Raw genomic sequence first — 26201 nt, forward strand, 5'->3', positions numbered from 1 at the left:
TCTGCTCGATTTCCCTCGGCCTCAGCTGCTCCCAAAGCACTCCTGAGGCCAGCAGGGGTACGCCAAGGCGCCCTTTGCCACAGGCTGTCGCAGCACAGGGCTCTGGTCACGGTGAGGCAGGCGGGCAGAGCTGTAATTAGTCACTGGGGTTTGACAGCACAGCGAGTCCTGTCCTGTACCACCCACAGAGCTGGGAGAAGGGCCCCGGCTTCCCCCCCCAAAAGCGCCTGGTGAGCCCCACAGTGGCTCCACAGCCTGCGGAGGGGCCGCCAGAGCAGGGCCAGGCGCCGGCTGTGCCCGCGGCAGGGCGGGCTGCAGCCCTGGCAGCTGGTGGGGGGCAGCCCCGGTGCCCGGTGCTGCAGCCGAGGCCACGGGGCTGCACCAGGAGCCCCGGTGCCGGGGGCGCTGCCGCGCTCAGAGGGGTCCCAGCTCCGGAGGCGTGTGAGCGAGGGGCCGCGCTCGGGGCAGGGCTGCCGGTGTGACCGGGGAGATGGGGCTGTGGCTGTGCTGAGGCTCCATGTCCCAGTGCCGCTCTCAGGAGGGGTCACTGTGTGCGCCGCTGGCGGCTCCTTCCTCCTGCTCCGCCTGTTTCCCGCGGTGCTTTCCCCCCGTGTTCGCTCTCTTGCTGTGTAGTGACTGTTTCTCGTCTGCCATGAGAACGTGGTGGGGAGGAAATAAAAGGCTGACGTTCTCATGGGCTTGTTGTAACGTCTGGTCTTTGTGCCGTGTGCGCTCAGCCCATCCCCGGCTGCCGGTGACAGTCGGGCGCTGGGGGAACAGAGCCGGGGGGCTGGAGGGGCAGAGCCTGTCCCGCAGCATGGGTCAGTGTCACTGTCCCCAGCCTGTGCTGTCCCCTCGCTGGCTGCCACCACAGCTGCACCGGGACACGTGGCCGGGAATGCATTGACCCCCAGCTCTGCTGTACGAGCCGCACGGCACAGCCATCCCACCAGCTGTGCCCAGGCGGTGGCTGGTGGCACAGGAGGAGGACACTGTCCCCGAGTCACGCTCCATCGTCCCGCTGCCGAGATCTGTGCCGTGGGGAAGGGGCAGGAGTTGTCACTCGCTGGTACCACCCGCTGTCACCCCTAAAGCCGCAGCCCCAGCACAGACTGTGCTGCAGCGGCGCCTGCTCGCGGGTCACATCTGCTGGGGGTCTGGACCCCACGCTCACGGCTGGCCTGGGCGTTTCACGCGCTGTCTGTTCCCCAGGGGACAACATCGTGTGTCAGAGTCCAGCAGGGCCAGCGCGTGAACCGGCACTGAGCCGCGGCTGCCCCGGCACGGCTGTGCCTGTGCCTGCTCACAGCCCCCCCGCCCCATGTCCCTGCCTGGGCTGAGCTGTCTCGTTCCTCACACAGGGCTCCTGTTGGGCGCCCGGGCGGCGCTGAGCTGCCATGGACCACGCCAGGCCCAGCGCGGCGCAGGAGATCCAGCAGCTGCCCACAGCACGGCACTGCCGCAGGTACCACGGGCACCGGCGGGGAGGGAGCCTGGGGGTGCAGGGTCCTTGGGAGGGGGCTGCCCCACGGGCACTGCCAGCCAGGCCCGGGGGACGTGGAGCTGGGCCAGGGCTGTGCGGAGAGGTGCTGGACCCCCTACTGAGCTGCACGCCCCATCTGGGGCACGGGGGACTGCACACTGACCGCCCCGGCTGGCGGGGGCTTCCCAAAGGGCTTGGACCCCCCTGGCTGTGGGGCTGAGACCCCCCCGAGCTGTGGGTCTCTGCCAGGAGCTTCTGCCCCACAAACACTTCCCAAGCCACGCAAACACCCAGGCACAGGGTCCAGCGAGAGTGGGGACAAACACCCTCCTGGCACTCACCTCCTTGTCCCCTCTCCGCAGGCACTGCCGAAGAAACCGGACCCCAGGAGACCCCCAGAGCAGCCCAGGTAGGTGCCGGCACTGGCCACAGCGTGGGGCCGCGCACAGCCAGCCCCGAGCCGGGAAAGGGGGCCTGGGCAGCCCCCAGCTCAGGAGCGCTGCCTGGTTCTCCGCAGCCCGGGGGGCCGCCCCCCGCGCCCCAGCAGGATCCCCGTGCGGCGGAGAGCGGCCGTGACCAGCCAGAGCCTGCCCAGCCTCTGCGCTGGCAGCACCGCGGCCCCCGGGGCCAGGACGTGCAGCCACAACGGGGCCCGCGCCACGCAGCCCCCCGCAGGTACGGCACAGCCCCCCGCAGGTACGGCACAGCCCCCCGCAGGTACGGCACAGCCCGGGGCTGCCCCACCTGCCGGCCTCACGGGGCCACGGCGCCTGTTTGGGTGTCTGTCACCCCCCCACTGGCTGGGTGACCCCGATGAGCTGTGACGGGGGCTGTGGGGACCCAGCCCGGCCCCACGGGTGCTGACACTGGTCTCCGTGCCCCCAGGACTGTGCCAGGACAGCGCGGCTCCGGCCGCGGGGGCGCTGAGCGCCGAGGGACCTGCGGCATGCGGGGGCCGGGGGGCCCGCGGTGCCCGGGGGCCGCGCTGCGGGCAGGGGGAGCCCCGCCCCGCGCCGAGGAGGGCGCTCCCGGCCCTGCGCCCCGGGCGCTCCCCGCCGCGCTCCCCGCCGGGCGCGGCCACCGGCCCCCCCGCGCTCAGCTCCTACCGGCAGCTGCTGTTCTTCTGCGCCGAGGCCTGACCGCACAGCGCCCCGCCCGGCACGCGCTGCGGCCCGCACGGCGCGGGCAGCGCCGGGACCGCGACCAGAGCTGCACCGGCACGGAGCCCGGCCCCGCCGCCCCGCGCCTCCCGCGCCGCTCAGCGCCGCCCCGCACCGCTCAGCGCCGCCCCGCACCGCTCCTCCCCGCGGGCCCGGCGGAGGGGCCGGGGATTTTTACACCACACGGTTTTGTCTGGTATGAGCGTGTTTCTGGTAAAGGCTGGTTTGGAAAACGCGGCGTCTCCTCCGTCAGCGCGGCGCCGCGCCGGCTGCGCCCCGGGCGCGCTCCCGCTCCCGCTCGCGCTCCCGGTCCCGGTCCCGGTCCCGCTCCGCCATGGCCCTGCGGGAGGACGAGGGTGAGCGCGGCCGGGGCGGGGCCGGCTCCGCGGGACGGGGCCGCCGGGGGTGCCGGACGGGTCTCACCGAGCCTGCCCGCCGGGGCTCACTCCTGCTTCTTGGGGTTGTTGACGGCCACGTAGTGGTAGAGCACGACGAGCAGGAACAGCGACACGCCCAGCATGTTGGCGAAGATGGCGAGCTGCACGTCCGTCACCATCCTGCGGGGACGCGCTGCCAGGGGTTCGGGCGCCCCGCAGGGAGCCCCGCCCCCCGAGCCCCCGCTCCCCCCGCCCCGCCCCCCCCCGTCACCCCCGGTGCCGGCCCCCCCGCGCTCACGCGCTCCGGTCCCGCCGCCGCCGCCACGTCTCCCTGCGCCGCGCGCGACTTCCGGCCGCGGGGCACGGCGGGAGGGGCGGGGCCTCGGACTCTGCGGTGACGTCACGGACGAGGGCCGACCACGGCGTGACGTCACGGCTGCTGGGCCCCGCCGCAGGGCGCGCACTTCACACACGCGCGCGGTGACGTCAGAACTCCTGGCCCCGGCCCAGCAGTGACGTCACTGCCCCCGGTGCCCCCGCGAAGGGCCGGAACCCCCCAGGCCCCCCGCAGCCGCCGCCCCACAACACGGCCCGCGGGGCTACACCGGGGCGGGGCTACACCGGGGCGGGGCTACACCAGGGCGGGGCTCGGTGGGCGGGGCCGGCGGGTGGAGTTAATTATAGCGCTGATGGGGCCGGGATGGGGAGCGCGGGGCGGCGGGGCCGGGATGGGTGTGCTGGGATATACTGGCCGTGCTGGGCCGTGCCGTGCCATACTGGGCCGTGCCGTGCCGCGCCATACTGGGCCGTGCCGTGCCGTGCCATACTGGGCTGTGCCATGCCGTGCCATGCCATACTGGGCTGTGCCGTGCCGTGCCATACTGGGCCGTGCCGTGCCATACTGGGCCGTGCCGTGCCATACTGGGCTGTGCCGTGCCGTGCCGTGCCATGCCATACTGGGCTGTGCCGTGCCGTGCCATACTGGGCTGTGCCGTGCCATGCCATGCCATACTGGGCCGTGCCGTGCCGTGCCGTGCCATACTGGGCTGTGCCGTGCCATGCCATGCCATGCCATACTGGCCTGTGCCGTGCCATGCCGTGCCATAGTGGGCTGTACTGGGCTGTACTGGGCCGTGCTGGGCTGTACTGGGCCGGGTGCAGGGCTGGCCACAGCCCGGGGGTCCCAGCAGTGAGCCCCCTGGGTCCTGCCCCCCCGCCGCCCCTGCGTCCCCGGCCGCAGCGGGGACAGCGCTGGTCCCTGGGGTCGAGGTCCCGGCCGCACTGCCCCCCGGCCGCACTGCCCCCCGGCCGCACTGCCCCCGGCCGCACTGCCCCCCGGCTCTGGCTGCGGCACAGGGCAAAGCCAACCACCCCGTGTCCGTGTCCCCGCCCCTCCCCCGCCCAGCTGCCGGCAGCTGTTTGTGTTTAACCCACATTCGATCCAGCGGTTCCCGCGGCTGCCGCGCCAGCCCGTGACGTCACCAGGGCTGGGGCCAAGCTGTGATGTCACCAGGAGGCTGTTACATCACCGCTGGTGTGGGGAAGCCGTGGTGTCACTGCAGGCCCGGGCCAGGGCGGCCATTGTCCCACCATGGGGCCGGGGTGGCTGCGGTGTCACCACCTGCTCCAGGCTGGGTCCCTGTGGGCCCGGTGACCCCCGTCCCCAGCACAGCGGGGACGTGGGGCTGTGCCCAGCTCCGGAGCAGCACGGCTGGCACCGGGACATGGCACCGGCACATGGCACCGGCACGGGGACACGGTGTGCGGGCTCACAGGGACGTGGCCGGGTCGAACACCGTGTGCCGGGTGCAGGAAGCCCCGGCCAGCGCCAGCGGGGCCACGCCATGCCGTGCCAGCAGCACCGGGGCCATGGGGAGCGCGGCAGCCCCAGCCTGGCCCGGGGACGCCCGAGCTGGGGAGCGGCGAGGGCAGCCCCGGTGTGCGGGCAGCGGGCAGCGGGACGCGCAGGAGCGGCCATGGCGGTGCAGGCGCTGTGCGGGGCCGTGGCCGGGAGGCCGTGGCGGCGCAGGGTGGGAGCCGTGGCGGTAGCACCGGCCGCGCTGGCTGCCGGCCGCCTTGGCCCCCTGCCCGGCCTCTCTGGCTTCCCCGTCCCCCCTTCCCGTCCCCGCTGGCGTCCCGGCCTAACGAGAACCAGATGTGCGGGTGGCGGGGGCGGGGGCCGCGGTGCCCGGCAGAGGCCGCGGCGCGCCGGGGGCTGCGCGGGCCGGGGAGGGGGCCGCAGCGGGCAGGAAGCGGGGGGCCCCGGGGACCCAGCCGTCGGGCAGCGCCGGGGCGGCTCTGGCGGCGAGGGGCCGGCCGAGGCGCGGCCGAGGGGAGGGCAGAGCGGCCGTGCCGAGCCGCGCCGTGCCGAGCCGCGCAGAGCCAGCAGCCAGGCAGCCGCCGCGGGACGCGCCGTGCACTCCTGAGCTGGGCCGTGCCGGCCGAGCCGCAGCGAGCCCCACCGCGCCACGCCGCACCGCGCCTGCCGGCCAGCATGGCCCCCTGGCTCTGGCCGTGCCTCCTGGCCGCTCAGGCCCTGGCCGCGAACTTCCCCCCCAGGTACAGCCTGTACACCGGGGGGGCCGCCCCGCTCAGCGCCGTCCAGGCCACGGCCCCCCAGGGCCCCGCTGTGGCCCACGGTGCTGCCCGGGCCGCCAGCCGGCACAGGTAGGACCGCGACGCCGGGCCGTGCTGGGAGGGGACCCGGGCGGCGCTGAGGGAGCCGGGCGCATCTGCCCACGCCGATGCCACGGGTGGCGGCACGTGCCGTGTCCAGTTCGGGATGCGCGGCGAGGGGCGGCGGGTCCCGCCCCAGCGGGTGCGCTGTGCGGGGTGCGGCTGTGCGGGGTGCGGCTGTGCGGGGTGCGCTGTGCGGGGTGCGGCTGTGCCCGGTGCGGCTGTGCCCGGGACAGCGCTGCGGGCTCCTGGACCTGCCGGGGCCGCCCCACCCGCGGTCCCGGCGCAGGGCCGGTGCGGGCGGTGGGCGCACGTGGAGGGGACGGTCCCGGGGCTGCACGTGGGACACGGCACCGCGAGGGGCTCGGGACAGACGCGGCGCGGGGAGCGGGCACCGGTGAGCTGCGGCTCCCGGGGGCCGTGCCGGCCGGGGCAGCGGCTGCCGGCGCCGGGCGTGCTGGTGCCGGGGATCCCGGGGCCGGCCCTGCCGCAGCATCACTCACGGGTGCTGTGCACCCCGGCACAGGGACCGCGCTGGCGGGGACGGGGACGGAGTGAGGGGCCCGGACCCACCCTGTCCCCGTCCTCGTGCCTGTCCCTGTCCCTGCTGGTGCCAGGGGCTGCGAGTGTGGGGCTGTGGGGCTGCCCTGGGGCAGCTCGTGCCTGTGGGTCGGGGAGCTGGGGGGTGCAGGGCTGGGGGTGGCCCCACGCCGGGTTGGGGTCACACTCACCGCGGCCACATCAGTGTGGCCGTGCGGGGTGGAGCTGCACCGGCACGGCCGCGGCCAGCGCCTGCCCGGCCCGGCCCCACGGCGGCCCCACGGCAGCCCCAGCGGCCCAGCGCAGGAGGGCAGACCTAGGGGGCTGCCTGGGAAGGGGCACATGGGGCAGGCACCCCCAGGCCCCAGCCCAGCCCCACAGCACCGCGGCGGGCAGGGACACGGCTGAGCGTTTGCCGGCAGCTCGGGGGGCACAGTGACCCATCCCCACGGCTTGGGGGCACGGGTTGTGTCCCCATGCCCTGCCCGTTCAGGAGGGCTCCTGTCCCACCTCGTCCCTGGTCCCAGGCGCTGGGACCCCAGGGCAGCCCGGGGGGTCCCGCGGGCGTGGGGCCGAGGGGGACGCGGGGAGGCCGGGGGATGGGGAGGAGGAGGCGGGGGGGGTGTCGGTCGGCGCAGAAACTTCCAGCGGCCCCTGGGGAGGAGCTGGAATCCAGCCGGGGCCTGAGGGGAACCAGCCGGGCTGCCGGGAACCGGCCGCGGCTCCGCGGGCCCCAGCACAGCCCGGGGGGGCCGGTCCCTGCGGGGCTGCCGGGGGGGCCGCTCCGTGTGGGGCTGGGGGTGCCGGCTGCGGGGCCGCGGCTCCGCTCACTCCATATAAGGCTGCGCCGGGGTCCCGGCAGCCTGTGGGGCCGGGCGGGGGTCCCGCCGTTGGGCCGGGGCCCCGGCAGCCGGGGGGCTGGTCGGGGGCTGTGTCCAGCCCGGGCGTGGCTGTGCTGGGGGGCAGTGCCCCCAGGGTCACCGTCCCCCGTCCCTGCTGCTCGCCCTGGCCGGGGCGGTGACTCCTGGTTGGGGGTTCGATGGCCGTGGGGGAAGCTGTGACCCCAATGAGTGGCTACCCAGGCCCCACTAGTGCAGGGGACCAGGGACACGTGGGACAGCGATGGGGCGGATGTGGCACATCCATCCCCAAAACAGGCCCCACAGCATGGTGTGATGGCGCCCCTGGCACCCCGAGCCCTGCCAGGTGCCCCGAGTTCCCACAGGGCTCCCCAGAGCTGCCCCATGGCTGGGGGCTGCAGCCGCTCCTGTGGTGCCGCCGGCCCCCGCCGGGGCTCGGCAAAGGACGCTGGTGCCACCGGCAGAGCGGGGATGAAAGGGCAGGATCCGGCCCATTAACCCGCGGCGCTGGGCCGTGACGGCTGCTACCGGTGGGGCCAGCAGGGCCAGCGTGGGGCCGGGCTGGGGGGCTGGTGTGTGCCGGGGGTACCTGATGCATCCCAGGACGATGCCCGGTGTGCATTGGGGCAGGGGGCGTGCTGGGGGAGCCGGTGTGTGCTGGGACAATGCCCGGTGTGTGTTTGGGGTGTCCGGTGTGCGCCGGACAATGCCCGGTGTGTGACTGGGGTGCCCAGTGTGTGTTTGGGGTGCCCGGTGTGTGTTTGGGATACCCAGTGTGTGTTTGGGTGCCCGGTGTGTATTTGGGGTGTCCGGTGTGTACCAGCCCATAGCTGGTGTGTGTTTGGGGTGCCCGGTGTGCGCTGGCCAATGCCTGGTGTGTGTTTGGGGTGCCCGGTGTGTGCTGGGATGATGCCCGCTGTGTGTTTGGGTGCCCACTGTGTGTTTAGGGTGCCCGCTGTGTGCTGGGACGATGCCCGCTGTGTGTTTGGGTGCCCACTGTCTGTTTGGGTGCCCGGTGTGTGTTTGGGGTGCCCGGTGTGTGCTGTGACGATGCCCGGTGTGTGTTTGGGTGCCCGGTGTGCGCCGGCCCGTGCCCGGTGCGCGGTGCGAGCCGTGCCCGTCCGCAGGAACTGGTGTGCCTATGTGGTGACGCGCCGCGTGAGCTGCGTGGTGGAGGACGGCGTGGAGAGCTTCGTGAAGCCGGATTACCAGCCCTGCGCCTGGGGGCAGCTGCAGTGCCCCCGCGTCCTGGCGTGAGTGGGGACGGGGCTGGGGGCCCCGGGGGGCTCTGGGGGGCTCTGGGGGGCCCTGGGAGGGCTCAGGGCCGGAGCAGCTGGGTCTGACCGCGGCCCCGCCGCCCCTCGCTGCCGCCTCCGCTGTTTATCCGTCCCGGGGTCGTGTTTACTTTTCGCAAGAGCCGCGGCCTCCGGCGGTGCCAGGGGTGACCGGCCCCCCCAGCCCGCAGGCCCGGGGCTCCCCGGCCCGGCCTCCCTGTGGGGCCGTGGGGCTGGCAGAGGGTGATGCAGCGCCGGGTGGGGGTCGGGCGGGGGCTGCCCCTCCGGCTCCCGGCGGTTGAGCAAGAGGCTCAGCCCCGAGCTGCTGCCCCATGGCTCTCAACTCAACACACCAGGCTGCCCCAGAGAGCGGGCGTTCGGCGTTTGTGCGGCAGGGCTGTGCGGGCAGGGCTGTGCGGCAGGGCTGTGTGCAGGCAGGGGCTGTGTGCAGGCAGGGTCTCTGTGGGTAGGGGCTGTGTGGGCAGGGCTGTGTGCAGGCAGGGTCTCTGTGGGCAGGGCTGTGTGCAGGCAGGGTCTCTGTGGGCAGGGGCTGTGTGGGCAGGGCTGTGTGCAGGCAGGGTCTCTGCGGGCAGGGTCTCTGCGGGCAGGGGCTGTGCGGGCAGGGTCTCTGCGGGCAGGGTCTCTGCGGGCAGGGGCTGTGCGGGCAGGGGCTCTGCGGGCAGGGGCTGTGCGGGCAGGGCTGTGTGCAGGCAGGGTCTCTGCGGGCAGGGTCTCTGCGGGCAGGACTGTGTGCAGGGTCTCTGCGGGCAGGGTCTCTGCGGGCAGGGCTGTGTGCAGGCAGGGTCTCTGTGGGCAGGGTCTCTGCGGGCAGGGTCTCTGCGGGCAGGGCTGTGTGCAGGCAGGGTCTCTGCGGGCAGGACTGTGTGCAGGTCTCTGCGGGCAGGGTCTCTCCCCTCCCCTGCTGGCCCAGGACCAGCCCCGCTCCCCCCGCCCGCCCCCCTGCACGGGGTCTCCTGTGCCGCAGGTACCGGAGCTTCCTGCGGCCCCGCTACAAGGTGGCTCAGCGCACGGTGTCGGAACTCGCCTGGCGCTGCTGCCAGGGCTACTCGGGCGAGGACTGCACCGAGGGGCCGGCCGCCCCCCTGCCTACCGGCCGCCCCACGCTCTCCGGCTTCGGCAACCCCCTGAGCGGCCTGGGGGGCGAAGGTAGCGCTGGGGGGACGCGCCGGGGGGCGGCCTCGGCACGGCCACGGTTCTGACGGTGCGTGCGGCAGCAGGTGGCGGGGACGCGGAGAAGGTGCGGCGGCTGGAGGAGCAGGTGCGGCGGCTGAGCGAGCAGGTGGAGGAGCTGCGGGCCGGCCCGCCGGAGCACCCGCGCCCCGCGGCAAACGGTGGCCCCGAGGGCGAGCAGGTGGCCGACGCGGCCGCCCCCGCCGAGATGCGGGAGGCGCTGAGCCACGTCCAGCGGCGGCTGGAGGAGCTGGAGAGCCGCCTGCGCCGGCAGGAGAGCGCCCGGGCCGGCCCGGGCCCGGCGCTGAGCGAGCTGGAGCAGCGGCTGCAGGAGACGTGCGCGGCCTGCGCGGCCGGCACCGAGGGGCTGCGGCGGCAGGCGGCCGAGGACCGGGAGCGCATGCGGGCGCTGGAGAAGCTGGTGGGCTCGGTGGACCAGCGCAACCGGGACGCGGTGGAGTCGGTGCAGCGGCACATCAGCAGCCTGAGCAGCCGCCTGGCCCCCGCCGCCCCGCCGCCGGACGAGCTGCACCGGCGCCTGGCCGAGCTGGAGCGGCGGCTGGAGGGGCTGCCCACGGCCGCGCTGGGGCCGGGCGGGCAGGGGCCGGTGCTGGCCCGGCGGCTGGCGGAGCTGGAGGGGCGGCTGAACGCGTCGCGGGCCGGCCCGTGGTCCCCCGAACCCGAGCCCCGGCAGGGCGGGCTGCCGGGCCGCCTGGCCAACCTGAGCCGGGCGGTGGAGGGGCTGGCGGCCAGCGGGGCGCAGCGCGGAGCCCGCCTGGCCGAGCTGGAGGGGCTGCTGGCCCGCTGCGGCCAGCCCTGCCCCGCCACCCCCGCGCCGGCGGGGCGGGACGGGGACGGGCAGCTCGGGCCCCTGGTGCGGCAGCTGGAGCGGCGGCTGCAGGACACCGAGGGGCAGCTGCGGGCGCTGGGGACCGGCGGGGACGGGCTGGCCGGGACCCTGCGCGGGCTGCGGGCGGACGGGGCGGAGCTGCGGGAGCTGCTGGGGGCGCAGGGGGAGGCGCTGGGGGGGCTGGCGGGGCGGCTGGAGCCGGGGGGGGCCGTGGCGGAGGAGCTGGCGCGGCTCCGCAACCGGACGGGGCGGCTGGAGGCCGAGCTGGGGGGGCTGCGCGACGGCCCCTGCCCCCGGACGTGCGCCCCGGGGCCCGAGCTGGAGCGGCTGCGGGCGCAGGTGGACGCGTGTACCGCGGCCTGCGGCCCGGCCCGGCCCGGGCCCGCCGCCGCCCCGCCGGAGCCGGAGCCGGAGCCGCCGCTGGACGGGTTCGGCGTGTTCGGGGGCCCGTCGCCTTCCGAGCTGCGGGCGCTGCGGGACGAGCTGGCCGCGGCGCTGCTGGGCCTGGGCGGGCTGAACGGCACGGTGCAGGGGCTGCAGGACGCGCTGGACCAGCAGGACGCCCGGCAGCGCCAGCTGGGCGGCGTCACCGACCGCATCGTGGCCGAGCTGGACCAGGCGGCGGCGGCGGCGGCGGCGCGGGAGGCGGAGAGCGAGGAGCGGCTGGAGGCGCTGGTGCGGGAGCTGACGCGGGCCGGGGGCTGCCCGGCCGGGCTGGAGCCGCGGGTGGCCAAGCTGGAGGGGCTGTGCGAGCAGCTGGACGCCGTGGCCGGGGGGCTGCGGGGGCTGCGGGACGGGCTGGGCCGGCACGTGGCCGGGCTGTGGGGCGCCGTGCGGGAGCTGAACGGCTCGGCCGCCGCACACGCCGCGCTGCTGCACAAGGCGCTGGACTCGCAGCTCCCGCGCCGGCTCAGCGCCCTCAACAGCAGCCTGCAGCACCTGCGAGGGGACGTGCTGCGCCTGGAACGGCGGGACCGCGACGGTGCGCGGGGACATGGGGTTATGGGGACACGGGGACACAAGGCATCACGGGGAGCAGGGGGAACAGGGCTGCAGGGACGGTGCTTGGGGACCATGACAGGGTCATGAGGACACAGGGACACAGGGGCATGGGGACACAAGGCATCACAGGGGAGCAGGGATGGTGCCTGGGGACCATGGTAGAATCATGGGGACACGGGCCTTTGAGGAATGGGGATATGGAGTTACCAGAGAGAGAGGGATGGGGGTGTGGGGATGTGGGGCACGGCTGGGGGGAGCTGGGGGTGGTGGGGAGTAGGGACATGGAGCCTCAAGGTCTGGGGACATGGGGACACAAGCCATGGGGCTTTGTGGTCTGTGGACATGGGGATGCAGGGCTGTGGGGTGAGGGGAAGGGCCGAGGGGCCAGGGCAGCTCTAACCCCCATCTGACCTTCAGGCCCCCCCGGCCCCCCTGGACCTGCTGGCCCCAGGGGTGAGATGGGCCCCCCCGGGCCTTCCGGGCCCCCTGGCAAAGATGGAGAACAAGGCCCCATGGGCCCCCCGGGTAAGGAGCAGCCCCCCCCCCCCCCGCAGTGGGGCAGCGCTGGCACGGCCGGACCCAGCGCCTGGGGGTCCTGCCCCGTGCCAGCCGTGCAGCCCCCTCCTCCCCTTCCCTCTAGGGCTGCCCGGAGAGAGAGGTAGGCAGGGGCTGGGGGGCTTGGTGGGGGACCTGGGGGTCTGCAAGCGCAGCTGAGGGGTGTCTGGGTGGGTGCAAGGGGAGGGGGGGGCACAGGGCACTGGGGTGATGGGCACGGCTGGGGACGTGGTCAGGGTGGGGGCCACAGACACGGCAAATTGGCAGGTATGGGGTGGGGGGGGTGCAGTTGCTGGTCTGGGGGGGCAGGAGGTGCTTTGGGGGGCAGGAGGTGCTGGGCTGGGCGCCCCGTGCTGACGCGGTGCGCAGGCGCGGTGGGGGCGCCGGGCTCCGTGCCCCGCATCGCCTTCTCGGCCGCCCTGAGCACCCAGCGCGCGGAGCCGGGCACCGTCCCCTTCGACCAGGTGCTGCTCAACGACGGCGGCGCCTACGACCCCGAGACTGGTGAGCGGCACGGCCGGGGGCTTGGGATGGGGGAAAGGGGGCTGCGGGGTGGATGGGGGCTGTGGGGTGGGACGGGGGCTGTGGGGCAGGTATGGAGTGGGATGGGGGTTGCAGGGTGAATGGGGACTATGGGGCGGGTGTGGGGTGGGATTGGGGGGTGTGAGCTGCACTCTCATGGGTGACGCCTGGTCCCGGGGTGCACTAAAGGCCGTGGGATAGGGGGCTTTCGGGGGGCTGGGCATGTCCCGGGGGTGCAGTGGTGGCCGTGGGGTGCAGTGGGGCAGCCCGGGGGTGCAGACCCCACGCTGGGGGCACGAGGTCCCTGGCACAGGGCGGCTGCCGGCACTGACGCCCACCACCCCGCAGGCACGTTCACGGCGCCGGTGAGCGGGCGGTACCTGGTGAGCGCGGTGCTGACGGGGCACAAGGGCGAGCAGCTGGAGGCCGTGCTGTCCCGCTCCAACCAGGGCATCGCGCGCCTGGACTCGGCCGGGTTCCAGCCCGAGGGGCTGGAGAAGGAGCCGGTGGCCGCGCTGCAGCCCAGCCCCGGCGCGCTCGGCGTCTTCAGCCTCCTGCTGCCGTTGGCGGCCGGCGAGACCCTCTGCGTGGACCTGGTGTCGGGACGCTTGGCCCACGCGCCCGACGAGCCCCTCACCGTCTTCAGCGGGGCCCTGCTCTACGACACCGACGAGCCCTAGAGCCCCCGGAGCCCCCTGGCGTGGGCGCCCCAGCCGGGCCAGGGGGGTCCCCACACCCCGGCAGGACCCCCCCCACTTGTCCTGTTATTTATCAGCACCCCCCACCCCTTGCTCCCCCCCACCACGCGTCCCTACCCCACACCACCTGCCCGGCCCCCCACTGCCCCCCACCAAATACAGACGCGGCACTGGGTTTTGTACCCGGGGCTCCGGCTCCTTCTTGCGCCTGGCTGCGGCCCCGGCGTTTATTGCCCGGGGACACCCCCACCCCGGGGAACGGGGGCCATAGGGCAGCCCCGGCATCACCCAGGGGTGCGGGGCCGGGGGCACGGCCAGCCCAGCCCGGGGGTCCCGCTGCCGTCAGAAATCCTCGTCCCAGCCTGAGAACTCGTCCTCTGCTGGCTCCCAGTCGACCGAGAAACGCTTGAAGTTGATGTAGGGGGGTCCCTGGGGGACGCGGGGTGAGAGCCGGCCCCGCCTGCCCCCGCAGTGCCCTCATGAGCCCCCAGACCCCCCTCACCTCCCTGACGAGCCGCAGGGTCGGTGCCTCCAGCTGCCGCAGGGAGAGCTTTCGCCACTTCAGCGCCCCGAACCACCTGGGGAGGGGGGCTGATAAACACCGGCCGGGGCCGGGGGGCTGCAGGAGGGGCCGGGGGGCGCGGGGTCCCCGCCCCTCACCTGTGCTTCTTGATGCCGCGGATGCCGCTGGCCGTGTTCCCCAGGCGCTGCCCCGGACGGCGCCTGCGGGGAGCGGGGTGGGCAGGGCGGGGGGCGCCCGCCTCAGCGGGGGCAACGACGTACCTGGGGGGCCCCCGTGCACACCTGGGGCGCCCCCGTGCACAGCGGGGAGCAGTGACCCTCCCGAGGCACCCCAGTGCCTCCCCCGCCCGGGGCGCCCCGGCCCCGCGCCCCCGCACCTGCAGAGTTTGCTGATGAGGGAGCAGGCGGCTTCGCCCAGGAAGGCGGGGAAGGAGAAGATGCCGTCCAGGATGCGGCTGTAGATCTGCTGGGGGTCGGCGCTGTGGAAGGGGGGCCTGTGGGGCGCAGGCAGGTGGGGGTCTCGCCGCAGGGGTTCGGCCGGCCCTGGGGGAGGGAACTCACCTGCCCACGAGCAGCTCGAAGGTGAGGATGCCCAGCATCCAGAAATCGACGGCGAAGTCGTGGCCCTCCTGGCGTAGCATCTCGGGCGCCAGGTACTCGGGGGTCCCGCAGAAGGAGAACGTCTTCTCCCCCCGCCCCAGCTCCTTGGCAAAGCCAAAGTCGACCTGTGGGCACCGGCACCGTCAGCCAGCACAGGCCCCCCAGCCCCCCTGCCCTGGGCACCGCCGCGCTGGTGCTGCGGCTGCCGGGACGCCCGCCCGGTACCAGCTTGACGTATCCGCGCTGGTCCAGCATCAGGTTCTCGGGCTTCAGGTCACGGTAGACGATGCCGCGGCCGTGCAGGTACTCCAGGCCCTCCACCACGCAGGCGCAGCAGAACACGGCCAGCGGCTCCTCGAAGCAGCGCCTGCACGCACGGGACCGGCAGCTGCGCGGCGTGCTGCAGAGCTGCGTGCCACAGCGCACGGCACAGCAGAGCAGGGCACAGCATGGCGTGGCACAGCACAGCATGGCACAGCATGGCATGGCACAGCACGGCATAGTACAGCATGGCATGGCACAGCATGGCATTCCACAGCACAGCACAGTATGGCATGGCATGGCATGGCACAGCATGGCATGGCACAGCAGAGTATGGCACAGCACAGCATGGTACAGCATGGCATGGCACAGCATGGCACAGCATGGCATGGCACAGCAGAGTATGGCACAGCACAGCATGGTACAGCATGGCCCGGCACAGCACAGCATGGCACAGCATGGCCCGGCACAGCACTACTCGCCCGGCTCCGTACATCTCCCGCAGCTTGGTCCACAGCTCGCCGCCCTGGCAGAACTCCAGCAGCAGGTAGACGTACTGCCTGTCCCGGAATGTGCCAAAGAACCTGCCAGCACAGGGGCTGGTGGCACCTCGGCACGGCCAGCGGCCGCGCTGCCCCGCCCCTGCAGTGCCCCCGGTGTCCCCACGGGCCCCACGGCCCAGCCCCGCTCACCCCACGACGAAGGGGCTGCTGCTGCCCGCCAGCACCCGCCGCTCGGTGCGCACGTGCTCCTGCTGCCGCGTCCGCACCACCCAGTCCTTGCGGATCCGCTTCAGAGCGAAGAGCCGCTCCCGGCACCGCACCTGGGCACGGGCGCCGTGGGCACCGGGCGGCACCGAGCGGCACCGGGCGGCACCGCCGGCCGCGGCAGGACGGGGCAGGGGGCGCGGGGTCCGTCTCTCACCAGCTCGACCCTGCCGAAGCCGCCGGTGCCCAGCACCACGCGCTGGCCCTGCTGCTCTCCCTCCTCGTAGCGCACGGGCAGCAGCTCCTCCAGCCGCAGCGGCGCCGGAGGCGGCCGCAGGCTCGGGGACCCGCAGCCCCTGCAGTGGGGACCGTGGCCCTGCAGCACCCACCCCTGCACCGCGGGCCGCCGGGCCCAGGAGCCCCCGCTGCTCCTCAGGGACGGCGCTGGTCAGACCCCGGGGACCTCCCAGCACCAGGCTGGACCCCAGTGCTGCCAAACTGGGCAACGGGGACACTGCAGCCCCCAGTGAGCCCAGGGACCCTGTGGCCTCGTCCCCCATCCCCGGCTCCAATCCCGTCCCTGTCCCCGTCCGCACTGACCTCCTGGGATCCTCTGGAGCTGGTGTCTCAGTCTCAGGCGTGTTTCTGGGGTGGGAAGGAGCCAGAGCGGGGTGGGGGGCAGTGGGGCAATCCCACTCCACCCTGGGCACCCACACTGCCTTATCCCCACTGCCTCTTCCTGTGGCGCCCCAGAGACGGGCGCAGGGTGCAGGGACAGTGGGGACACAGACCCACGTGTGACTCATAGACAGCCAGGACCATCGCCCCCAACCCCCCGCACCCATCAGCCTGGGGCCCCTCCCCACAGAGGCCCCAGCCACGGCCACCTCCATGTCCCTCATCCCCCGTGACCCCCAGCCATGGCCACCCCCATGTCCCTCATCCCCCGTGACCCCCATCCCCTGCCCCATCACCAGCAGGACCCAAGTTGCCCGTCTGAAGCAGGGCCTCCCCATGCTGGGGGTCTCCTCTGGGGCCGGGGGCTCCCCATGGAGCCCAGCACTGCCCGGGGGTCCCCAAGGGGTGGGGGTCCCGGGGGCCACATCACTCACGTCTCCGAGCACTGTGGGGGGCAGAAGGGGCTGATCTCGAGGAAATCTCTGTGGCAGAGGAGGGGTCAGTGGGGGGGTCCTGGCTGTGCCCTGACAGGCGTCAGTGGGGGGACATGGGGACACCCACTCCTTGGCCACAGTGATGCAGGTGACGTGTCCCTGGGCCTGGCACGACGCCGTCCGGCGGGTGTTCCTGTGCAGAGCCGGGGTCACCGGGGAGAAACGGGCTGGGGGGCATGGGGGGCAAGAGCCGGGTGTGCCCAGGCAGCTGGTGCTGGTGAGCGGGGCCGCGCCCCGTCCTGCTCACCGGGAGCGTCCCGGGGACGCCACAGGCAGTGGGAAGGGTGTCACTGCAGGGGTGTCACTGCAGGGGGTGGTGTCACCACTGGGGGTGTTACCGCGGGGGCGTGTTACCCCAGCGGGTGTCCCCAGAGCTCGGGTGCTGCTGGGGGGTGCAGGGGGTGCGGGGCATGGGGTGCGGGGCGGGGGGTGCGGGGCAGGGGTGCGGGGCAGGCGGGCACGTACCGCAGCAGCGAGAGCTCCCCGAAGTGCTGTCCGGGCCCCAGGACGCGGATGGGCCGCTCCCGCCCGCCCTCCCGCCGGCTCACCCGCACCTGCGGCACCGGGAGGGGTCAGGCCGGGCCGGCTCACCCGCACCTGCGGCACCGGGAGGGGTCAGGCCGGGCCGGCTCACCCGCACCTGCGGCACCGGGACGGGTCAGGCCGGGCCGGCTCACCCGCACCTGCGGCACCGGGAGGGGTCAGGCCGGGCCGGCTCACCCGCACCTGCGGCACCGGGACGGGTCAGGCCGGGCCGGCTCACCCGCACCTGCGGCACCGGGACGGGTCAGGCCGGGCCGGCGCCGCCGGGGCCCGCGCGGGGTCCCGCACCCACCTCGCCCTTCAGGATGATGTAGAAGTTTTCCCCCTCGTCCCCCTCGCGGATGATGACCTGGCCGGGCTCGAAGCTGCACTGCGGAGGGACGGGGCGGGCAGGGACAGCCGGGGGACAGTCCCCCTTCCCCGCAGGTCCCAGTCCTGCCATCCCAGGCACGTCCCCGTAGCCCCCGCGCTGCACCCCCGGCCCCGCACGGGCCGCGGCCCCACGGGCACAAGTCCCAGACCCCGGGACTCCACGCGCGGGGTTCCTTCTCGAGTGCCCACCCACCTCCTCCATGGCGTCCAGCAGCTTGCACAGCTGGCTGTCCGAGAGCTCCCGCAGCCAGGGCACCCTGCGGGCGAGACGGCCGGCTGGGCTCCCGCACCCTGCCCGCATCCTGCCCGCACCCTGCCCGTGTCCTGCCCGTGTCCTGCCCGCACCCTGCCCGTGTCCTGCCTGAGCCCTGCCCGCACCCTGCCCATGTCCTGCCTGCACCCTGCCTGCACCCCGGACACCAGCACAGCCGGTGGGCAGGGCTGGGGAAGGGGATGGAGAAACAGAGGCTGGGGAAGGACAGGGATTGGGAATGAAGATGGGGATGGGAATGGAGATGGGGGCAGGAATGGAGATGGGAATGGGGATGGGGCTGAGAACAGGGATGCAGCTGAGATCAGATGAGATGCGATGGGGATGAGGACAAGGCTGGGACGGGGAGGGGACTCTGCAGGCCAGGGCTGGCAGGAGGGGCCAGCACCCACCCCAAGGGGGCTGGGGCGCGGGGCCCGGGGGTGGCGGGTGCTGGTGGGCGCTGGGCCGCACTCACGTCCGCAGGGAGCTCAGGATCTCGGCCCGTCTCTGCTTGGCGTTGCTGGTGGCGATGGCCCGGTACCGCTGCCGGTCGATGGCCCAGAGGCGCACGGGGCCAAGTGCTACAGAGCGGGGGCAGGGCCGTCAGGGGGCTGCGGTGACAGCGGGCCCGCGGGGCAGGGCTGTGCTCACCCTGCACGGTGGCGGTGCGCTTGCAGTGGTACAGGATGGCCAGCTCCCCAAACACGTCACCCGGGCCCAGCGTGCGCAGCTGCCGGCCCCGCTGGGTCACTCTGAGCTGCCCCTCTGCAGAGACACGGCCCGCGGCCTCGCACACACACACGCGCACACACGCGCACACACGCGCACACACGCGCACACACGCGCACACACGCGCACACCTGGGACTGCCCAGCTTCTCACGTGCACCCTGCGCATGTGGGTGGTGCGTGTCCCGCAGCGGATGCGCACACAGCACACGCGTGTGCACAGACGCACAGGCACACGCTGCAGAGCAGCTCACCCTGCTGCACACCCGTGTGCGCACAGGCGCCTGCGCACGTGCGACCCGGCCCACGTCACCCCCGCGTGTGCCAGTGCCGCGCTCTCACCTGCCACAATGTACATGGCGGTGCCCTCGGTGCCCTCGGCCAGCACGGTGTCACCGGGGCCGTGCCAGACCGGGGTGAAGCTCTGGGCCAGCGCCTCGGGGCAGCCCTCGCCCAGGCGCCGCAGGAAATCGCTGCGGCTCACGGCCTCTGCGATCAAGCTGAGGTCCCTGGGGACATGGGGACACGGGCAGGGCAGCTCCGGACTCCTAGCCCTGGCGCCTCGGTCCCTGCTGGGTACCTGTGTGACTTGGGGCTGTTGGGCACGCAGAGGGCGGCATCGCTGGCGAGGGGCTCGGGGAAGATGGCCGGTGCCCGGCTGTGCCACTGGTCAGGGGGACGCTCCGGCGCCTCCTCCCGCGCCACGCTCCGCAGGAAGGTCCTTTCCTCCTGCAGCCGCAGCTCCCGCAGCCGCTCGTCCATCCCCGTGCCTGGGGTGCCGGGCAGGGACCAGCGCCGTGTCACCTGCCGCGGCACCAGCCCCCAACCCGGGGGCACGGGGTGCGGCTTCCCACGGCACAGCCAGCTCAGCATGGCACTGCCAGCCTGGGCTCTGCGCTGCCCAGCACAGGTGGCCATGGCACAGTGTGGCACAGGTGGCCATGGCACGGTGTGGCACAGGTGGCCATGGCACAGCACAGCGCAGGTGGCTGTGGCACAGCACAGGTGGCCATGGCATGGTCAGGGACACCAGGACCTCGTTGTGCTGGGCACTCAGCGCCGCTGTACCCCAGCTCCTCGGTCCCGCCGCGGCCCCACGGTGCAGTGGGTGTGGGCTCCCACGGGCGCTGTGCCCGGGCGCTCCCTGCCCTGTGCAAAGGTTGTGCCACCACACCAGCACGAGGGAGACTGGAGGGGCCCCGGCGCAGCCTCCGGCACAGCACGAGGACACAGTGACCTGTCCCGTCCACCCGCCACCCCGGGGTGGCTGCTGCGGGTGCCCGGGGACGCAGCCCCACTCCTCACCCCACACCTGGACACTCACCTGTGCCACCGCTCCCGCTCCCGCGCCGTCTCCTCCCACCCGCGCTGCCACCGCAGCCCAGTGACACATTAACCTGCCCAGCAGCTCCCGCCCAGCCCATGTCAACCCACACCTGCGCCCGCTGGATCTGCACTCTGCACCCCGATCTGCACCTAAACCCACACCCCGACCTGCACCTAAACCTGCACCTAAACCTGCACCTAAACCCACACCCCGACCTGCACCTAAACCTGCACCTAAACCTGCACCCTGACCTGCACCTAAACCTGCACCTAAACCTGCACCTAAACCTGCACCCCGACCTGCACCTAAACCTGCACCCCGACCTGTACCTAAACCTGCACCCTGACCTGCACCTAAACCTGCACCTAAACCTGCACCCCGACCTGTACCTAAACCTGCACCTAAACCCACACCCCGACCTGCACCTAAACCTGCACCCCAACCTGTACCTAAACCTGCACCCTGACCTGTACCTAAACCTGCACCTAAACCTGTACCTAAACCCGCACCCCGACCTGTACCTAAACCCGCAACTAAACCTGTACCTAAACCCGCACCCCAACCTGCACCTAAACCTTCACCCCGACCTGTACCTAAACCCGCACCCCAACCTGCACCTAAAACTGAACCCCGACCTGCACCTAAACCTGCACCCTGACCTGCACCTAAACCTGCACCCCAACCTGCACCTAAACCTGCACCCCGACCTGCACTTAAACCCACACCTCGACCTGTACCTAAACCTGCACCTAAACCTGCACCCTGACCTGCACCTAAACCTGCACCCCAATGTGCATCCCGCAGTGACAGTTCCTTCCGGGCTCCCCCGTGGTGACGGGACACGTGCCCTCCCCCGCGGGTCGACCCCCCTGGTCTCCTCCCTCCACGGCCCCACGCCCGGGACCCGCGCGGGGCCCGGCCTCGGGAGTGAGCGCAGGGAGTGCGGGAGGTGTGCCCGTGGGGTGTGCGCGGGGGCTGTACACGGGGGGTGTGCCCGGGGGGTGCGCACGGGAGTGTGCTCGGGGGTGCGCACGGGCTGCACGCGGGCTGTGCCCGGGCTGTGCCACCGCGCGTACCCCGGGGTGACCGTGACCGGTGCCCGGGAGCGCGTGCCGCCACGCACGCTCCGCACGAGGCTTCCGCGCGTGCGCGCGGTGCGGCGAGAGGGCGGGGCCGCGCCCTTCCCCGCCCCGTTCGCGGATTCTGATTGGCCGCGTTCTGGGGGGCGTGGCTGGGGCGGGGCGGGCGGTGCCGGTGCCGAGCGGAGCGCGTCCAGCATGGCAGCGGCCGCCCGGCGGGACCCCGGAGCCCCCGGCGGGGAGAAGCGGATCATGTGCGTGGGGCTGGTGTGTCTGGACATCATCAGCGTGGTGGAGGCGTTCCCGGCCGAGGACTCGGACACCAGGTACCGCGGCCGGGCCGGGCACTCCCGGTGCTGGTCCCGGTCCCAGCGCCCACGTCCCGCGCGTTGCAGGTGCGTGTCGCAGCGGTGGCAGCGCGGCGGGAACGCCTCCAACTCCTGCACGGTGCTGGCGCTGCTGGGAGCCCCCTGCGCCTTCATGGGCTCGCTGGCCCCCGGACACGCCGCCGAGTAAGTGGGGCGCGGTGGGGCTGCCGGTGGGGTCCCAGGGCCGCCCCCCCTGACGCTCCCTCCCGCCCCTCCGCGTCTTTCCTGCCGGCAGCTTCGTCCTGGACGACCTGCGGCGCTACGGGGTGGACGTGGGGCACACGGTGCCGCAGCCCAGCGGTTCCCTGCCCACCTCCATCGTCATCGCCAGCACCAGCCGGGGCACCCGCACCATCCTGCACGCCCATGGGTGCGTGGCGCCCCTCACCCTGCTCTCTGTCCCCCAAGTTTCATTACGGCGGATTTCCAGCGCCGTGGCGTGGATGTGACACATGTGGCCTGGCAGCCCTGTGGGGACGTGCCCTGCGCTTGCTGCATTGTCAGTGCCGCCAGCGGCTCCCGGACCATCGTGCTCTATGACACGTAAGGGCATCAGCCCCGGCCCAATTGCCCGGTGGGCAGCGCTCGGCCGGGCCAGCTCGGGCTATGGCCCCATCTCTGCCTTTGCCCTGGCTGAGCCGGTCGCCTGGGGCTGCTCCCTGCGCCCCGGGGCTCCCGCACAGCTCAGCCTGGCAGAGGCTCCAGCCCAGCGCTGCCTGCCGGGGGGTCCAGCGTGCCAGATTGGGTGATTCGCCGTAATTCTGCACACACAATCGCTGCCAATCGTCCTCAATCACCCCCTGTGCCATGGCCGTGATTGGCGGTGGCATCCCTGCGTGGCCACGCGCTCCGGTGTGCGGGACAGCCAGTGCGACCCTGCGCGGACGCCCAGCATTGCGTGCGCAGCTGCCCGGTGCCCAGGACTCTGTTCCCTCGGCCGTGCCGGTGCCGCAGGGCGGCTGTGGCCCTTGCCCGGGCAGAGCGCCGGCCGCGCTCACACGGGTGGGTGGTGGAAGGGACTGTTGGGCACCACCAGCCCCTACAGCCCCAGCAGCTTCAGCCTGGTCGCCCTTTGAGTTCATCTCAGGGTCCAGTGGCACCATCATTAATGATTCACCCGGCGGTGCCACCCCGGGCACTGCCCTTTGCCCCCCGCCGGGTGCCGGGCTGGGGTCACCCGAGGCCGCCCCGCGCCGCCGCTGGGGTTACCGCGCCCCGCCTGACCCCCGCCCTGCAGGAACCTGCCCGACGTGACAGCCCGCGACTTCGAGCGGGTCGACCTCTCCCAGTACAAGTGGATCCACTGGGAGGTGAGCGCGGCGCTGGGGGACCCCGGCGGGGGGGCGCCCCGGGGCAGCCGGTGCCAGGCGCTGCCGCCCGCAGGCGCGGAACGCGGAGGAGCAGGCGGCGATGATCCGGCGGGTGGAGCGGCACAACCGGGCCCGGCCGGCGGGCGAACGCGTCCGCATCTCGGTGGAGGTGGAGAAGCCGCGGGACGAGCTGCTGCCGCTGCTGGGCCTGGGACATGTGGTGCGGGGCGGGGCCGGGATACGGACAGACGGACAGGGCGGGGCTACCGGCAGGGGGCGGGACCGCCGCTAGGCGGGGCTATGAAAAGGGCGGGGATACCGGCCGGGAGGCTGGAGGGGGGCGGCAGCGGGGTTGGGGGGGGGGGGGGGGCAGTTGGGGGCACAGTTTGGGGCACCGGGGCCTGAGAGGGTGCAGGGGTGTGGGCCGGGGTGCAACAGTGTTTTGGGGTAGGGGGGTGCAGTGGTGTGTTGAGGTGCGGGTTGCGGCTGGAGCACTGGGGTGCAGTTGGGATACTGGGGGGTGCAGCTGTGCTGTGTGGTTGAGGCCCAGTGGGTGTTGGGGTCTGGGGGTGCCGAGGGGTGTCACCCTCACGGCGGCCCCTGTCCCGCAGGTGTTCATCAGCAAGGACCTGGCCCAGCACTTCGGGTACCGCTCGGCCCCCGAGGCGCTGCGGGGGCTGCACGGCCGCGTCCAGCCAGGGTAGGGGGCACAGGGGCGCGGGCTGGGGGCACACGGCTGTGCCGCACACCCACCACACCGACCCCCCAGGGCCACGCTGATCTGCGCCTGGGCCGAGGAGGGGGCTGACGCCGTGGGGCCCAGCGGGGAGCTGGTGCACTCGGACGCCTTCCCCCCAGAGACCCTCGTGGACACACTGGGGGCCGGGGACACCTTCAACGCCGCCGTCATCTTCGCGCTCTCAGCAGGTGGGCACAGCCCGGCCTGGGCACGGCACGGCCATGGCACAGCCTGGCACAGCCTGGCACGGCTGACAGGTGCCCGTTCCCCAGGGAGGAGCCTGCAGGACGCCCTCACCTTTGGCTGCCAGGTTGCGGGCAAGAAGTGTGGGATCCAGGGCTACGACGGCATCGTCTGAGCCGGGCGCCCCACGCCAGGACACCCTCCGCCCCGGGGCACAGCACCCCCTGCCGCACCAGCACCCCCTGCCGCCAATAAACCCCGCACTGCCTCCCGCAGCCCGGCTGTGCCCGGCCCCCCGGCCAGGGGCTGCACTGACCGCAGCCGGGTGAGGGCAGCAATGTATTTCTCCGTCCCACCACGTTACAGGGGTAACCGCGCAGTGCCGACTTCACCATCCTCCACAGCCCTGCCGCAGGACGGGGGGGCACAGGGACCCCCCTGCTGTGTGCCCTGGGGCTGGCACAGCCCTGCCCACAGCTCCCACCGCCTACCCCTCCCCGGGGTCCTCCCAAACGGGGGCTGCCTCCCCCGCGGGGCTGCCGGGGGCTTCCTCTGCCTCGGTGGCTGCAGCGTTGGGCGCTGCCAGCTCAGACACATCAGCTACCTCCCTGGCTCCGGCATCGGGGGCTCCAGCCTCGGGGGCTCCAGCCTCGGGGGCTTCCTCTGCCCCGACGGCTTCAGCATTAGGGGCTTCCAGCTCAGGGACACCTTCCGCCTCCAGGGCTGCAGCATCGCTGGCTCCACCCGGGAGGGCTGCCTGCCCCTCTGCCGGGCCATGCCCTGGGCCCTCCACCCCCATGTCCCCACCATGTGCCTCTGCATCCCCCCCAGGTGCAGCCCCAGCCCCGGCCAGCAGGTCCCCAGGGAGCTGCCCCGGGGGTCCCTGTCCCTGACCCGGGGAGAGCAGCAGCTCGGGGGGGTCGAGCAGCCCGTCCCTGCTCAGGTCCTGCCTCTCCAGGGCTCGGTCCACCAGCGCGGCCACCTGCGGGGATGGGGTGGGACAGAGTGAGGGTCTGTCCTGGGGGCTCCGCGGAGTGCAAGGAGACATCTCTGTGGGACCCACCACATCAGGGTGCGGCCGCTCCCCGTCCTGTGCCAGCACCGCTCCCAGCAGCTGCAGCAGCTCCAGCCCATCCAGGTGCCCGCTCCGGTCGTGGTCGTGCAGCACGAAGAGGTAGAGCAGGGCTGTGGGGCACGGGGCGCTGTGGGGCTGGGGCTGTGGGGCCATATCACTGTCCCCGTGGGACCCCTGGCCCTCACCGCCGCATGGCCTTACCCTGCTCCCGTGTCATGGCCTCTGCGTCCCGCTCCGGTGGCCCCAGGCTCCGCACCGCGCTCCGCAGCAGCCTGGGGGCAGCCGGGCTGGGGGTGGGCACACACTGCCCCGCCCCGCCCCACAGCCTGCCCCAGGGCCGCCCTGCCCTATAGCTGTCCCCAGGACCACCCTGCCACCTAGCCAGCTGGGCACAGCCCGTGCCCCGAACCCCCCGACGTGCAGCCCCCGGTCCAGGGGTGCCGCACCGGTGCCGTGGGGCTCCCCACGGGACTGGGACTCACGGCAGTGCAGGCGGCTCCGGGCTCAGCGGGTCAGGACCAGGATCCAGCCTCGGGGCGGTGGGAGCCTCAGGCCTGGCCAGGAGAGGAGGGGTCATCTGTGCCCCTGAGTGGGGGACAGTGAGGGGTGGGGGACAGTGAGGGGTGGGGGCTGCCCCCCCCAGCCTGGCCTGATGTCCCCACAGTGCCCCACACCACATCCTCTCCACCCAGGACCCCCACAGCCCAGCGCAGCCCATGTGCTCTTGAGCCCTGTCCTTGACCGAGACCACGCTCTCCACAGACCCCCGTGCCCACCTGCAGCCGTGTGTCCATCTGTGCCTGTGCACCCGCACCCATGTACCCCGCTCACACCCGCACCACCCCATACCTGTGCACACCCCCACAGCCCCGTACCTGTGCCCCCCAGCCCTGGGGGCCGCCTGCACCGCCGGCACCAGCAGCAGCATCAGGGCCACCAGCAGGTTCCTCATCCCGCGACCTCGGGCTGCAGCCGGGCGAGAGCAGCAGGGTGGCGGGGGGCGCAAGGAGTCCGGCACTTGGAACGGGGCAGGGGGCCGGGGGCTCTTCACGATGCGCTCCCACACTCGGTCACGGCTCCATCCAGCGGTCCTGGAGCCCCCGCCTGCCCCCTGCCAGCCCTGCCCGCTCCCGCTGCACCCGCCTTCGCACTTGCGGCAGGTTCCCCGCCGGCCCCCCCGTGCCCCGGGTGGGCGGGAGCTCCGGGGAGCGTCCAGCGCGGCAGGGACACGCTGGCACCGGCGGGACGGCGGCTGCACGGGGAGCGCGCGGTGCAGGACGCGATGCGGGACGCGGTGCGGGCACTGGACACTCGATGCGCACCTCCCGCCCAAACAGCCCCCCATCCCGGTGTCCCCGGAGTCCACTCACCCGGCCTCGGTGTCACGTCTCGGTGCCGCCCGCCCCGCCCTGGGCCACGTAGCCAACACAGCCCCCCGCCCCAGCACCGGTACCGACACCAACACCGAGCGCGAGGCTCCTCGCCGAGCCCCGCCCCGCCCCGCGGGTCCTGCCCTGCCCGGGGACTCGGCCCCCACCCGTGGCGGCTCCGCCCGCGCCCGCCGGCAGCGCAGGGGTTAACCGGCATCCGGCACCTGCCCGCCGCAAAGATGGCCGCCGGCACCACACATGCCCGCTCCTGGGCGGTGCCAGCGGCGAGCGGAGCCACACTGGGGAGGCGGGGCCTTCCATCGGGGGGCGGGGCCACCCGCCAGAGGCGGGGCCACGGCTGGGGGCGGTGCCGGTGCCGTCCCCGCCCCGGCGCCTCACGGAGC

The 26201-nt window shown here is 73.5% G+C and overlaps 3 protein-coding genes across 4 annotated transcripts; 1 reads left to right on the plus strand and 2 right to left on the minus strand.

The window, feature by feature from the left end:
* Window positions 1–2830: 2830 nt before the first annotated feature.
* Window positions 2831–3511, minus strand: OST4 (oligosaccharyltransferase complex subunit 4, non-catalytic). 2 transcript variants are annotated; one of them, XM_080340919.1, is made up of 3 exons: window positions 3319–3504; window positions 3067–3200; window positions 2831–2983 (listed from the first exon to the last, which is right to left on the minus strand). In XM_080340919.1, exon 2 carries the CDS (start codon window positions 3197–3199, stop codon window positions 3086–3088), a length of 114 nt encoding a protein of 37 aa, XP_080197045.1. In that variant the 5' UTR covers window position 3200; window positions 3319–3504; the 3' UTR covers window positions 2831–2983; window positions 3067–3085. The 2 variants fall into 2 exon arrangements, with proteins under 2 accessions (XP_080197045.1, XP_080197046.1); XM_080340920.1 differs by having other exon boundaries at window positions 2831–3200; window positions 3319–3511.
* A 2003-nt stretch (window positions 3512–5514) lies between these two features.
* EMILIN1 (elastin microfibril interfacer 1) lies at window positions 5515–13170 on the plus strand (the record flags this gene model as incomplete). Its single annotated transcript, XM_080341741.1, has 8 exons — window positions 5515–5687; window positions 8224–8349; window positions 9356–9537; window positions 9609–11393; window positions 11831–11938; window positions 12054–12071; window positions 12338–12472; window positions 12839–13170. The coding sequence occupies 8 exons, from the start codon at window positions 5515–5517 to the stop codon at window positions 13168–13170; spliced, it is 2859 nt and encodes a 952-aa protein (XP_080197867.1).
* A 360-nt stretch (window positions 13171–13530) lies between these two features.
* Window positions 13531–19114, minus strand: LOC308039499 (cGMP-dependent protein kinase 1-like; the record flags this gene model as incomplete). The annotated part of the gene is made up of 18 exons (XM_080342870.1): window positions 18927–19114; window positions 18689–18855; window positions 18270–18383; window positions 18094–18199; window positions 17559–17622; window positions 17286–17363; window positions 16916–17004; window positions 16518–16583; window positions 16391–16438; window positions 15496–15634; window positions 15264–15394; window positions 15066–15155; window positions 14536–14677; window positions 14272–14435; window positions 14088–14204; window positions 13849–13911; window positions 13691–13766; window positions 13531–13617 (listed from the first exon to the last, which is right to left on the minus strand). Exons 1-18 carry the CDS (start codon window positions 19106–19108, stop codon window positions 13531–13533), a joined length of 1923 nt encoding a protein of 640 aa, XP_080198996.1. The 5' UTR covers window positions 19109–19114.
* Window positions 19115–26201: the final 7087 nt, after the last annotated feature.

Source organism: Nesoenas mayeri (assembly GCF_963082525.1).
Source record: "Nesoenas mayeri genome assembly, chromosome: 3".
In the NCBI taxonomy this organism is placed as follows: domain Eukaryota; kingdom Metazoa; phylum Chordata; class Aves; order Columbiformes; family Columbidae; genus Nesoenas; species Nesoenas mayeri.

Excerpts from the sequence above, each read along its gene's own strand:
- OST4 (XM_080340920.1), bottom strand. The coding sequence starts at position 3,199 with ATGGTGACGGACGTGCAGCTCGCCATCTTCGCCAACATGCTGGGCGTG.